General features: G+C 55.3%; 2 protein-coding genes across 2 annotated transcripts; both read left to right on the top strand.

Annotated features, from left to right (window-relative positions):
* The first annotated feature begins 7,713 nt into the window (after positions 1–7,713).
* Positions 7,714–8,338, top strand: LOC139834381 (uncharacterized). The gene is made up of 2 exons (XM_071824832.1): positions 7,714–7,908; positions 8,018–8,338. Exons 1-2 carry the CDS (start codon positions 7,732–7,734, stop codon positions 8,336–8,338), a joined length of 498 nt encoding a protein of 165 aa, XP_071680933.1. The 5' UTR covers positions 7,714–7,731.
* Positions 8,339–9,127: 789 nt separating this feature from the next.
* Positions 9,128–10,962, top strand: LOC127322762 (uncharacterized). Its single transcript, XM_051351180.2, has 3 exons — positions 9,128–9,163; positions 9,841–9,928; positions 10,169–10,962. The coding sequence occupies exons 1-3, from the start codon at positions 9,128–9,130 to the stop codon at positions 10,750–10,752; spliced, it is 708 nt and encodes a 235-aa protein (XP_051207140.2). The 3' UTR covers positions 10,753–10,962.
* The last annotated feature ends 2,755 nt before the right edge of the window (positions 10,963–13,717 follow it).

The following is a 13,717-nucleotide window of genomic DNA, read 5'->3' as shown; positions in this document are numbered from 1 at the left end:
ATTTTTATTATTCAGCGTATACCGAAGGAAGTTGTTAGGTCCTTGAATATCTCTGAAAGCGGGGATGCATGTTTTTTTGTTGATGACTATGGCTACCACCCTCAGGGTGCATACTACACTACTACTGATGGAAGGATGAAGTTCGATTCCTGCTGGTCGGAGTTTACTAAGGAGTATAACTTTGAATCTGGGAATGTTGTTCTCATTCTTTTCAACCAGGGCGGCCGTGGTGGTATTGAAGTTTCAGTTGATATCCTATGATATAATCTTTATCATATGATATAATTGTTTTAGTCTACAATTTGTGTGTGCCCATTGTGTGTTTATGTCATATCGCTACCCTGGCCGCTCTTGTGTGAAGGGATTGTATAGTGGGATTATGTAGGGGGTAAACTTTACGATTGACTATTTGGTCCTGCATTTTTTCTACTGCCAGTTCAATTTTCACTGATTTTAATTATTCATTTTTTGCAAATTAATATGTACTTCCCTGGGCCTTGGGAAAAACAGAACAAGCCCACTAGGCTGGAAGTTAAACAACTGGGTATGATTGCCCAGGTTCCAAATAACAAAAGTAGAACATAGTCTTTGAAACATGACATAGTTTAACCATGAACCTCGGGGGAACAACTAAACAGAAACTAAATTTAGTGGAGACCATGAGGGCCACCAGCTGGACCGCCGAGCGGGCTGAGGCCGATCTGACGTAGTCCCTGAGGAACTTGCCAAAGGCAGCGTGCTTCGCCTTGCTAGCAGGATTGTGCTTCTGCTTGCTACCTTTTCCAACTCCTGTCGCGTGCTGGATCAGACACACGAGATCGTTCGGGAAAACCCTGCCGCAGAATGGGCAATGTGGCTTTCCGTTACGACGGAAAGGGATCTGGCCAGTCTTCAGCTTCTTCAGAACGAAGCGGCTCTTCCGGTCCCGGTCCTCCTTGTCGCTGTCAACGTCCTCAGAGTCTTCCTGCGATTTTGAAAGTAAAGAAGAAGTGAGAGAAGGAAATTAACTGAAATACAATTGAAGCATTAAATATTTTTGTATGAACATTATTAAGAATTAATCATGTAGAATCAACATTTATGATCCAGATCCAACCATACATAATTACTTCACTAATATAAATAACCAACAATTTAAACTGTTGTCACAACTTGTTCATGGGTAGTCCAATCATTATTTCAGTATTATAAGTAAGCACCAATTTAAGAGAAAATGGTGATTATAAATTTCATGGATCAGGGATCAATCATTTGTTCCCATAAGATGTACAGATACATAAAACAATATGGATTCATGACGTCAATAAGCAGGAATTGAACAAAAATTATGGTCATAAATTACATGCAACTGATAATTCACTTGTTCCCCAAATTAAAATGATGTACACACTATGCTTTCATCGTATAAATAAGCACCAGTTTAAGACAAATGGTGATTATAAAATCCATGTATCAGATCAATTAATAGTACCTATAATATAATTCTTGTAATCATAATCACTCTGGTATGATTCATATTCGGATGAATTTAAGTTTGAAATGCAGTGAGCGTTACACTAAGCAGGTATCATTCATCACACAAAAGGAATCATTACAGTTGAATCAAGATGTGCATCAAATATTACAGATCTAGTAACTACAAACCATAAATCAGATGAGCAAGAACCCCAGAATCATCAATTTGTACAAGAAGTCGTTGACAGGGCAAATCAATCTACCCTATGAGCAAACCCTATGATGAACAGTAAGATCAAGAAAAACAGGGGATCGATCGGAATAGTAGAGTACCTCGCTGCAGTTGTCGGAGGCCTCCTCTTCGAACTCGTCGCACTCTCTGGGGCCATATAGCTCGCGGTACTGCCTGGAGTGGCGGTAGAACGGGTCATTCGGATCGAAGCCCTGGTCATCTGCTTGTGCCGCGGGAGCGAGGACGTCTCCCGTGGCCTCATCAGCGACGGCGACCACGGCCGGTTGGGCGGAGCCCTCCACGGTCACGGCGCGGCGAAGAGCGGCTCCAGTTGCGGAAGAAGATCCCGCCTCCGCGACGTCGACTACTACCGGACCATCGCCGTCGCCTCTGTCGACGTTGACGACCGCACTCGCCTCCGGCTCGTCTCCGCGAACACGCTTCATCTTCGGGATCTTCGGTGGAAGGGGAGGTCGGTGTTGCGCTGGTGGAGGTGCAAGCAGGGTTTTTCGCCAGAGATTGGGGAATAGAAGTTGCGGGTGGGAGAGACGATGGGGCCGATGGATATACAGTAGGTGCTGCCGTTTGGGTTCCTACGTACGACGCGTGGGTGTGAAAACGTGGATTGCTGCATGTAGTGAGTCCACTTTCCCATTACTTTGACATGGGTCCCACGCATGACGGATGGGCTGGCACAGAATTTTCAGTATGGGTATTAAAAACTCTAAAATATTTGAAATACGAATTAGTGATCACACATAGCCTCTTCTTGAGTTTAGGGGATGAATTTTTGAAAATTTTCAAACCAAACTGCCAAGATAGCATGCTAGCGTCATTACCCACATGTTGATGCACCCTTATGCCAATTTTTTTTCTAGTTTGTTATTTTCCATGGAAAGTGTTAGCCACACATTGGCCAATACACAAGGTTTGGAAAGATTTCAACAAATTTTCAATTTTATATGAAAGTTTGAGTGTTTGGTGAAACCTACGTTGACCTAATTGCACTAAGAGGTTGTCAAACCTTTTTCCAAGTGAAACTTCTGTTCTAGGGTAATGTGGTGACGTTAAATGCCCCAAATCCAAGGTGGTTTGGTCAGTTTTTGGCGATTTCCCCCTCTTTTCGTCCGAAAACCCCTCGTTCGACACATGTCCACCATGGGGACACCAAGCCACCAACTCCAAAAAATCAAAACCCATAGCAATCAAGGTGTCATATCACAATGTGCACAAGTGTGCCAAATCATGCCCCAAATCCATGGTGGTTTGGTCAGTTTTTGGCGATTTCCCCCTCTTTTCGTCCGAAAACCCCTCGTTCGACACATGTCCACCATGGGGACACCAAGCCACCAACTCCAAAAAATCAAAACCCATAGCAAGCAAGGTGTGATATCACAATGTGCACAAGTGTGACAAATCATGCCCCAAATCCATGGTGGTTTGGTCAGTTTTTGGCTATTTCCCCCTCTTTTCGTCCGAAAACCCCTCGTTCGACACATGTCCACCATGGGGACACCATGCCACCAACTCCAAAAAATCAAAACCCATAGCAAGCAAGGTGTGATATCACAATGTGCACAAGTGTGCCAAATCATGCCCCAAATCCATGGTGGTTTGGTTAGTTTTTGGCGATTTCCCCCTCTTTTCGTCCGAAAACCCCTCGTTCGACACATGTCCACCATGGGGACACCATGCCACCAACTCCAAAAAATCAAAACCCATAGCAAGCAAGGTGTGATATCACAATGTGCACAAGTGTGCCAAATCATGCCCCAAATCCATGGTGGTTTGGTCAGTTTTTGGCGATTTCCCCCTCTTTTCGTCCGAAAACCCCTCGTTCGACACATGTCCACCATGGGGACACCATGCCACCAACTCCAAAAAATCAAAACCCATAGCAAGCAAGGTGTGATATCACAATGTGCACAAGTGTGCCAAATCATGCCCCAAATCCATGGTGGTTTGGTCAGTTTTTGGCGATTTCCCCCTCTTTTCGTCCGAAAACCCCTCGTTCGACACATGTCCACCATGGGGACACCAAGCCACCAACTCCAAAAAATCAAAACCCATAGCAACCAAGGTGTGATATCACAATGTGCACAAGGGTGCCAAATCATGCCCCAAATCCATGGTGGTTTGGTCAGTTTTTGGCGATTTCGCCCTCTTTTCGTCCGAAAACCCCTCGTTCGACACATGTCCACCATGGGGACACCATGCCACCAACTCCAAAAAATCAAAACCCATAGCAAGCAAGGTGTGATATCACAATGTGCACAAGTGTGCCAAATCATGCCCCAAATCCATGGTGGTTTGGTCAGTTTTTGGCGATTTCCCCCTCTTTTCGTCCGAAAACCCCTCGTTCGACACATGTCCACCATGGGGACACCATGCCACCAACTCCAAAAAATCAAAACCCATAGCAAGCAAGGTGTCATATCACAATGTGCACAAGGGTGCCAAATCATGCCCCAAATCCATGGTGGTTTGGTCAGTTTTTGGCGATTTCCCCCTCTTTTCGTCCGAAAACCCCTCGTTCGACACATGTCCACCATGGGGACACCAAGCCACCAACTCCAAAAAATCAAAACCCATAGCAACCAAGGTGTGATATCACAATGTGCACAAGTGTGCCAAATCATGCCCCAAATCCGTGGTGGTTTGGTCAGTTTTTGGCGATTTCCCCCTCTTTTCGTCCGAAAACCCCTCGTTCGACACATGTCCACCATGGGGACACCATGCCACCAACTCCAAAAAATCAAAACCCATAGCAAGCAAGGTGTGATATCACAATGTGCACAAGTGTGCCAAATCATGCCCCAAATCCATGGTGGTTTGGTCAGTTTTTGGCGATTTCCCCCTCTTTTCGTCCGAAAACCCCTCGTTCGACACATGTCCACCATGGGGACACCATGCCACCAACTCCAAAAAATCAAAACCCATAGCAAGCAAGGTGTGATATCACAATGTGCACAAGTGTGCCAAATCATGCCCCAAATCCATGGTGGTTTGGTCAGTTTTTGGCGATTTCCCCCTCTTTTCGTCCGAAAACCCCTCGTTCGACACATGTCCACCATGGGGACACCAAGACACCAACTCCAAAAAATCAAAACCCATAGCAACCAAGGTGTGATATCACAATGTGCACAAGGGTGCCAAATCATGCCCCAAATCCATGGTGGTTTGGTCAGTTTTTGGCGATTTCGCCCTCTTTTCGTCCGAAAACCCCTCGTTCGACACATGTCCACCATGGGGACACCATGCCACCAACTCCAAAAAATCAAAACCCATAGCAAGCAAGGTGTGATATCACAATGTGCACAAAGTGTGCCAAATGATGCCCCAAATCCATGGTGGTTTGGTCAGTTTTTGGCGATTTCCCCCTCTTTTCGTCCGAAAACCCCTCGTTCGACACATGTCCACCATGGGGACACCATGCCACCAACTCCAAAAAATCAAAACCCATAGCAAGCAAGGTGTGATATCACAATGTGCACAAGGGTGCCAAATCATGCCCCAAATCCATGGTGGTTTGGTCAGTTTTTGGCGATTTCGCCCTCTTTTCGTCCGAAAACCCCTCGTTCGACACATGTCCACCATGGGGACACCATATTATGTTATTTGTCGTGGTATCGTCACGGCATATGCCATAGGGTGGCTAATCGAAGTGGTTCCTGAGGGATCTCACGGCGGTATCCGGAAGCGGGTATGGGCACGAGCGACACGGCGACGTACCCAGGTTCGAGGCCCTCCGGTGGAGGTAAAACCTCTACTCCTGCTATGAGTGTATATGATGATCACACAGTACAGTGGTGCTCCTAGAGCTGTGTCCGGCTGGCCCTGAGAGGCTAAGGGAGACGATGGTCTCTCTCACAGGGCAGCTCTGCAGGTAGGTGAAAGCAATAAATGATCGATCCCCTGCACGAGAGGGGGTAGTGCGGCTTATATAGGCACCGGCACTTTACATATAAGACCCTATAGTCTACTGGCCGGCTTGGCCGGCTTCGGCTTCCGCTCCTTCCCGAGGCGGTGACGTCAGGAGTGGTTGAGCATCGTGGCCTGTCCCATCCGGCTGCCACGGTCAGCGGTATGGAGGAGGCGTCCCTGTCGCCGTCAGCCGCTGTAGCCAGTACGGATCGTCGTAAGCTCTGACGGCCTGTCCGGCGCGTGGCACTATTGCTCCACAGTGCCCCGCGCTTTACGGAAGATGGAGTCAGCGTGGACTTTGGGAACCCGGATCACCAACCCGGTTCCTTCCAGTGCAAGACTCGCCAGCCTCGAGTCGGTCTGAGGTACCAACCCCAGTCGGATATGGCTTGTAGAAGCCAGCCCAGCTACAGCATTGGTGGCCGCAGCCAGGCCGACTAGGACCTAGAGCCAACCGGCTTCCGGACCAGCCGGCCACGGCGCCAGCCGGCTGCTCCTCAGCCGGCCTTGCCGCGAGCCGGCCAGTGGCCAGCCGGCTGCTCCGCGTCCATTGCCCTATCCGGGGTCTTCCCCCCGACATTAGCCCCCGAAGCTGGCAAGGTCCTGCGTTTAGAAGGACCTAGGCAGGTTTTCCTGGCTTCTCGAATATATTAGACGGCACTTGGAGGGGCCGACTGAGAATTTCCATTCAGCCGGCTGCGCCCTCATCCGGCTCGTTCCTGCCGGCTGCTTCCCAGCCGGCCGCTTTTTACACTTGTACAGTTTTTGCTTTCTTGCAAGATCTGACGGCGCCTCCGCCTTGCTGATGAATTTTGGTTCGAGCGGAGCTTTTGGTCCGGCTCCGGCTTGCGGCGCGCCGGAGCCTCCGCCGCCTCGGGTCCTGCGCCCGACTTGACGGGTCTGACGCCTGGCCCGTCAGTCGGTTCGTCTGGTCACATCAATGTTCCCCCGGATCCGGTGCGGTAGTGGGCGACGTGGTGTGGCCGTTTTCGGTAACCGTCGTGGACGTGGGGGGAGTTACGGCGCAGTTACGGCGCAGTAAATCCGGCGACGTGGGAGGAGTTACGGCCCACGACCGCCACTTGGAGGCCAACCGCCCGCGTCGGGTGGCTATAAATGCCGCGGGGGAGCGCCTCGAGGCGGCCACTTGCCATTTCTTCCTCCTCGTGCTCCTGCTTCCCTCTTCGCGCTCCTGCTTCCCTCTTCTGCGCGCTCGAGCTTGCTGTTGCTCCGACGAACTTCTTCCGCTGGCGAACTCCGGCGGGCAAATCTTCACCGGTCCACCGCCGCCACTCCGTCAATCCGGCGCCACGGGGCCGCGCATCTCGACGGAGCGTCCTCAGCCGCCGTTGTCGCCGCCGCGGTCGCAAGGTTCTTCCTCGCCGTTCAGCCTCTCCTGGTCATCTTCTTCCTCGTCCTCGTCAATGGCGTCCCCCAGCGGATCGTGGAGGGGCTCCTACATGCGGGAGGATGACATCGAACGCCTGGTGCGCCTCCGGCGGATCCCGCAGTCGGTCATCACGTGGGTGCCCGCTGAGGAGGTGGAGCCCGAGCCGGAGCCCGGCGAGCGCGTCGTCTTCGGCGCGCATCTTGATCGCGGGCTGGGTCTGCCGGCTTCGCCCTTCTTCCGGCAATTCCTCGACCACTTCGGCCTCCAGCCGCACCACCTGCCGGCCAACGCGTGCGTCCTCCTGAGCTGCTTCGTAGCGTTCATGGAGGCTTACGCCGGCTTGTGGCCCGACATCGACTTCTGGAGCCGGCTCTTCTTCTTGAAGGCGCAGACCAACGACGGCCGCCTGCGAGCCTGCGGCGCCGCCTCGATCTACACCCGGCCTGGTACGCCTTTCCCCAAGATCCCCACCGTCGACTCGGTGAAGAACTGGCAAATGTCATTCTTCTACGTGCGCAACGAGGGGGAGCTTGTCGACCGGATCAACCTGCCGGAGTTCAATCCGGCTCCTCCAGTCGGCCGGATCAACTGGAGCCACAACGCCCGCTCGACGGACCCGGACGCGGAGGTGAACCTTCTCTGGGACTTCCTGGCGACAGCCACCAAAGGCGGGCTGACTGCCGAAGATCTCCTCTGCACCATCGCCGAGCGCCGGGTGCTGCCGCTCCAGATGCGCACCCACAAGATCGGGCACATGTCCGGCCGGTTCGATCCGAACCGGACGTCCAAGGTGCCGCTCACCAAGGCCCAGGTGGCCAGCCGGGTGAACCACATCACCAAGGCGAACCTGGCGGAGGACTGGAGCTACGGGCTGGTGCCCTGCGACAGGAACCATCCACCGGCGCGGGTAAGCTTTGTGTCTTTGCCATTTTCCGGCTTGCGGCTGCGAGGCCGACTTCCTTTTTCTTCTGCCGACTTCCGGCTTGTCATATGCTCATGTTTTTCTGTCTTTCTAGGTTTTTGAGCGCCAGAACGCCGAGGACGGCGACCTGGCGACGAAGAGGTGGACGCCGGATCTCGTCGATCCGGCTGACCAAGCCGGCGACCATGCCGGCGACGACGACCTGCCGCAGGCGCCTGATCTAGGCGGCCAGGGGGAGCACAATCCGCCCCCTTCACCAGAGCACCAGGAGGAGGAGGAGCCGGCGACGTCCGGCACGGGGCCAATCCCCGCCGTGCCTCTGCGCACGAGGCCGCCAAGCACCACGGCGACTTCGGCACCCAAGGGCACGAAGAGAGCCGGCTCCACCGCCGCCGCGGAGTCGAGGGCGAAGTAACAGCGCCGGCATCAGCCGAAGAAGGTCCCGGAGCAAGCCGGGTGAGTTCTCTCTCTCTTTTTCTTGTTTGATTCCTTTTCTTTCCTTACTTTTGTGCTTATTATCTTTCTGTTTATCCGGCTAGGGCCCCTATCAAGTTTGCCCAGGGCGGCGGCTCCCGGCAAGCTCCACGCGTGGTGTCGCCGCTTCCGCGCCAGAGGAGGGAGCAGACGCCACAGCCTTCCTCGCGCGCACCTACGCCGCCGCCGCCTGCGACAGGGGCGTCTTCCTTTGCCGTGCCGCTGGCCTCCGCGCCCGATCGCGGCATGCGGGTCGAGCCAACGCGGCAGCCGACGCTGGACGACATGTTCCCGCGCCGGACACCTCTTCTGGACCCAGCCGCTGGGGCCGGGCGGGGCATGCCGCCTTCAGCCGGGGCCGGAGCCGGCGGGGCTGCTCCTAGGACTGGCGCTGGCAGGGCCGCGCCGCCTGCGGCCGGAGCAGGCAGCAGGCCCATCGTGGTGGAGTTGGACGAGAGTCCGAGGGGGCGCCCTGTGCGCCGGAGACGACCGGGCCGGCTGGGCCATCCGCTGCGCCCGAGCGACGCCGCCGCCGCAGCCGACGAGGGACGAGCTGACCAGGCAGGAGCCGGCTAGGGACGAGCCGGCGCGCACGGAGGGCGCTGACTCGCGCGCGCTGGTGAGGACGGAGGGCGCAGCGGGCCCGTCTGAGGGCCTTCACGTGGCCAAGGGTGCCCGGCTGGTGGCTGTGCCGTCCGCCTCCGACTCCAGCTTCGGCTCGGCAGGAACCATGGAGAAGGCATGGCATCAGGCGAACTCCTGCGAGGTACTCAGCCGGGAGGGGCAGCCTGGCACGGCGCCCATGAAGATGCTTTTCTCCGGCTATCGCGCCAGCCTCAAGACCAAGGCCGCCGAGACCCTTGCCCAGCTGGCGACGCTGGAGGATGCTGAGAAGGTGTGTTTTCTTTTCTTCTGCGATTTTCTTGTCCTGGTAGCCCTCCGAGACGTGGGCCGGCTGCCTGAAGCCGGTCCAGGTTTCGTCTAAACAACTGATTCTTTCAGACGGTTGAGGAGCGGCGCACCTTCTTGTACAACCAGGTGGTGACCAGCTACCACCGGGCCAAGATCGAGCGGGCCGCCTTGGCTCGTGAGCTGGAGGTCGTCAAGGGTGAGCTCTACGCTTCTTTCGACTTGATGTCTTATTTTCTTTTTAATCTTGGTTGGCTGATATTTCTTTCCGGCCGCCCCGCAGCTGAAGCCGCCAAAGTCCCGCAGCTGGAGTCGGATCTCCGAGCCGCTCGCGCGCAGTGCGCCGAGAGCGAGGAGGCGGGCCGATCCGCCGCCGGCAAGCTCAAGCTGGCTGAGCAGGAGCTGACACGGCTGCGCCTGCTGGAGAAGAACCACATCACCGAGCTCAACTCCCTCAGGTCGGCGGAGAAGGAGAAGGTGGATGATCTGAGCCGGCGGCTGTCGGAGGTGGAGAAGCAGCGGCTTGCGCTGCAGGAGGAGGTCACTGCCAAGTCCACAGAGCTGACGGCTACCGCAAAGCGTTGGACCGACGATTTTAGCGCGCTTGATCGCGGCTTGGCGGGTGAGTGCATCTTTATGTTCCTTCCCTTTGCCGGCTTTCGGCTGTCGACTGCCGACTTTCGTTGGTAGCCGGCAGCAGAAACTTCTGATTTCTTCGTTATCCTCATCTTTGGGCTGGTGGCAGTCGGTTCTTGCCGGCTGCCGCCAGGCTTTTCCTTTTGGTTTAGGACTTCGAAAATTTGCATTTTTCAGCTTATTTCGGCTTTGATGGTTTCTGACTTGCTTCTTCTTCTTCTTGCAGCGGCCTTCCCGGAGACGCAGGAGGCGGCTTTGGCAGCCGTTGGCGTCGCGCGCGATTCCAGGAGGCGGGAAACCGGCGAGGGCAGCTCGGAGTACTTCTCCATGGAGGACCATCTGGCGTCCATGGCTGCCCGCATCGAGCCCGTCACCAAGCTCGGCTGGGAGCTGCGGAAGGCGGCCGAAGAGCTGGTGCCCATGCTGTGGCCTGGGGAGGCGGCGCCGCAAGACATCTCCGGCCTCATCTCCTCGATGGAGCAGGCGCCGGACCGCTTCCTCGACTGGAAGGAGTCGGCCACGCACGCCGGTGCCGATATGGCGCTGTCCTTCGTCCTCTCCTGGTACAACGAGGTGGACCTGGGGCAGCTTGAGTTCCGGCGAGCCGGCGTGGAGGACAAGCTCCCAGCCGACTTCAAGGCCGCCCGCCTTGCTCGAGCCAGCACCATTGCCGACTTCGTCGACAAGACGCTCTTCGTCGCGGACCCGAACCCTCCTCCATCCGATGGAGAATACATGGATGATGAGGAGGCGGAAGATGTGCCTGAGGACGACCCGGCCGCCGGCTCCACTGATGCCCCTCCGGCTTAGATTTCCTGCTTTTCAGTTGTTCCTTTGCAAGACAATTTATTAAATCCCCGGGATGCCGGGTGCAGATGTAAGACAATATTATCGCCTTTTAATTATGCCACACTTTAATGTGTTTGTTAACCAATTATGTGCCGAGTTGCTTTCTTTCGACTCGTTCGCTTTTTCCCATCCGCCCCACTCTTTGGCTGTGCCCTTGCCGGTCGTACGTCCGACTTGCGGTCCGTCGCCGGATCAAGAGCGGGCCACTGGGTGGGGCCGACAGTATTTCAGTCGAACGAGCTGAATTCGGCAATCCGGCACTTTTGTGAAAAGTTGCAAGTCAACTCGCTTTTACTCTTTCTCTTAGTCGTTTTTCGCGTGCCGGCTCCCTAGGCCTTACTCCCGCCAGCCGGACAGCCGGGTTGCGGTCTGTAGCTGGATCGGAAGCCGGCTGTCGGAAACCGGATCACGTTACTGAGCCGGCCGCGTGAGAGGGTTCAAGCCAATTGGCGAAACAAGGTAAAATACGCGAAAAACTTGTCGGATACGGCGCTCTTGGCGCAAGCTTTTTCATAACTCACAAAAGGGATACAAGGGATACATACATTCCTCCTCTCATGTGTAAAATGGGCGGAGTAACCTGACATTCCAGGGACGTTTAGTCTCCTCGTCAGCCTTGTCCGGCTTGTTTTTCTTAGCCTCTTGGGCATCTATGAGATAGTAGGAATCATTGCCTACTGCCTTGCTCACGATGAAGGGACCCTCCCATGGGGATGACAGTTTATGCTGTCCGGCTGTCCGCTGGATCAGCCGGAGCACTAGGTCTCCTTCTCGGAATGCTAAGGGCTGGACCTTCCGGCTGTGATAGCGTCGGAGGCTTTGCTGGTAGATGGTAGATCTAGACTCGGCCAGCAGCCGGGCCTCTTCGACCAGGTCAACTCCATCTTCGCGAGCTTCTTTGGCTTCGGCTTCTGTGTAGAGCTTGATCCTTGGCGCGTCGTGCTCGATATCAGTCGGCAGGACGGCTTCGGCCCCGTATACGAGGAAAAATGGTGTGAAGCCGACTGAGCGATTTGTCGTTGTGCGCAGGCTCCACAGCACATTGGGCAATTCTTCAATCCAGCAGCCGGCTGCTCGCTCGAGCGGCTCCACCAGCCGGGGCCGGATGCCGGCTAGGACTAAGCCGTTAGCCTTTTCCGCTTGTCCGTTGGACTCTGGGTGTGCCACAGAAGATAGGGCCATCCGGATCCCCATTTCCCCGCAATAGCGAGAGAAGATGCCTTGGGAGAAGTTGGTGCCGTTGTCGATGATGATGGTGTGGGGGTAGCCGAATCTCACAATGATTTCCTTGAGGAATGTGACGGCTGTGGACCCGTCCAGTTTCTTGATTGGCTTGGCTTCGATCCACTTGGTGAATTTATCAATCATCACCAAGAGATGTGTCATGCCGCCTCGCGCTGTTCTGAATGGGCCCACCATATCCAAGCCCCATACGGCAAATGGCCATGTGATGGGGATGGTTTTCAAGGCGGAAGCCGGCTGGTGTCTTTGCTTTGCGAAGCGCTGACAGCCGTTGCACTTCTTCACCAAATCTTCTGCGTCTCTGAGCGCAGTCGGCCAGTAAAAGCCGTGCCGGAAGGCTTTGGCCACTATGGCTCTGGATGAGGCGTGATGTCCGCACTCTCCTTGATGGATTTCCCGTAGGAGTTCAATCCCTTCAGCCGGCTCGACGCACCGCTGGAACACCCCACTTACGCTGCGTTTGTACAGCTGGTGGTTGATGATGGTATAGGCCTTGGCCCTTCTCTCAATCTGCCTGGCCTGGACTCTATCATCAGGCAGCACACCGTCGGTGAGGTAGGAGAGGAATTCTTGTGCCCATGAAGGTACGCATCTTATTTCGAATACGCTGACCAACAGGGCCTCCTGCGTGGGAGCTTCCGGATTCGACTGCATGGTCGCCGGGTCCGGCTTGCTAGCCGGCGGGTTCGGCTTGCTAGCCCCCGAGTTTGGCGATGAAGCCCCCGGGTTGGACTGAGAAGTCCCCGGGTTCGGCATGCTAGCCGGCGGGTTTGGCTTGTTAGCCCCCGACTTGGGCGATGAAGCCCCCGGGTTGGACTGAGCAGCCCCCGGGTCAGCCGGCACGAATATTGAATCCGAGTCCGGTGACGGTATGATGGACGGCTTCTTGAGAACCGCCAAGGCGACACCCGGCGGAATGGCTTGCCGGGTTGAGCCAATCTTGGATAAGGTATCAGCCGCTTCGTTGTTTGCTCGTGGCACATGGTGGAATTCGCAGCCGTCGAAGAAGCCGGATAGCTGCTGGACATGGAAGCGGTACGAGGCCATATTGGCGTCCTTCGCGTCCCAGTCGCCAGATGCTTGCTGTATGACCAAGTCGGAGTCGCCGAAGCAAAGTATGCGACGCACGCCAATCTCCTTGGCCAGCTTCAGCCCATGAATGAGCGCTTCATATTCCGCCACATTGTTGGATGCGGCGAAGTGGATCTGCAGGACGTAGTCCAGCCGGTCTCCCTTGGGAGAGGTGATGACGATGCCGGCTCCCAAGCCGTTGCGCATCTTCGAGCCGTCGAAGTGCATCTTCCAATGTGTGGAATCCGGCACAGGCGGCAGGTACTGCATCTCAGCCCAGTCGACGAAGAAGTCCGCGAGGATCTGCGACTTGATGGCTGTGCGTGGCTCGTAGAGGATAGTGTGGGCGGCTAGCTCCAGGGCCCACTTGGCAACCCGGCCGTTGGCATCCTTGCTGCCGATGATTTCCGCCAAAGGCGCTGTGGCAACCACCCTGATGGGATGTTCTTGAAAGTAATGCTTGAGCTTCTTGGCCGCCATGTAGACGCCGTAGGTGACCTTCTGGTAGTGGGGGTAGTTTTGCTTCGACTGGGAGAGCACTTCGCTGAGGTAATAGACTGGGCGCTGGACCAGCTTCTCTCTGTTTTCGGCTTCTTTGCGCTCCACCACCAGG

Source organism: Lolium perenne, unplaced genomic scaffold, assembly GCF_019359855.2.
Source record: "Lolium perenne isolate Kyuss_39 unplaced genomic scaffold, Kyuss_2.0 unplaced45, whole genome shotgun sequence".
Lineage (NCBI taxonomy): Eukaryota > Viridiplantae > Streptophyta > Magnoliopsida > Poales > Poaceae > Lolium > Lolium perenne.
The sequence above is the reverse complement of the archived record's forward strand: the minus strand, read 5'-3'. Positions and strand labels throughout refer to the sequence as shown.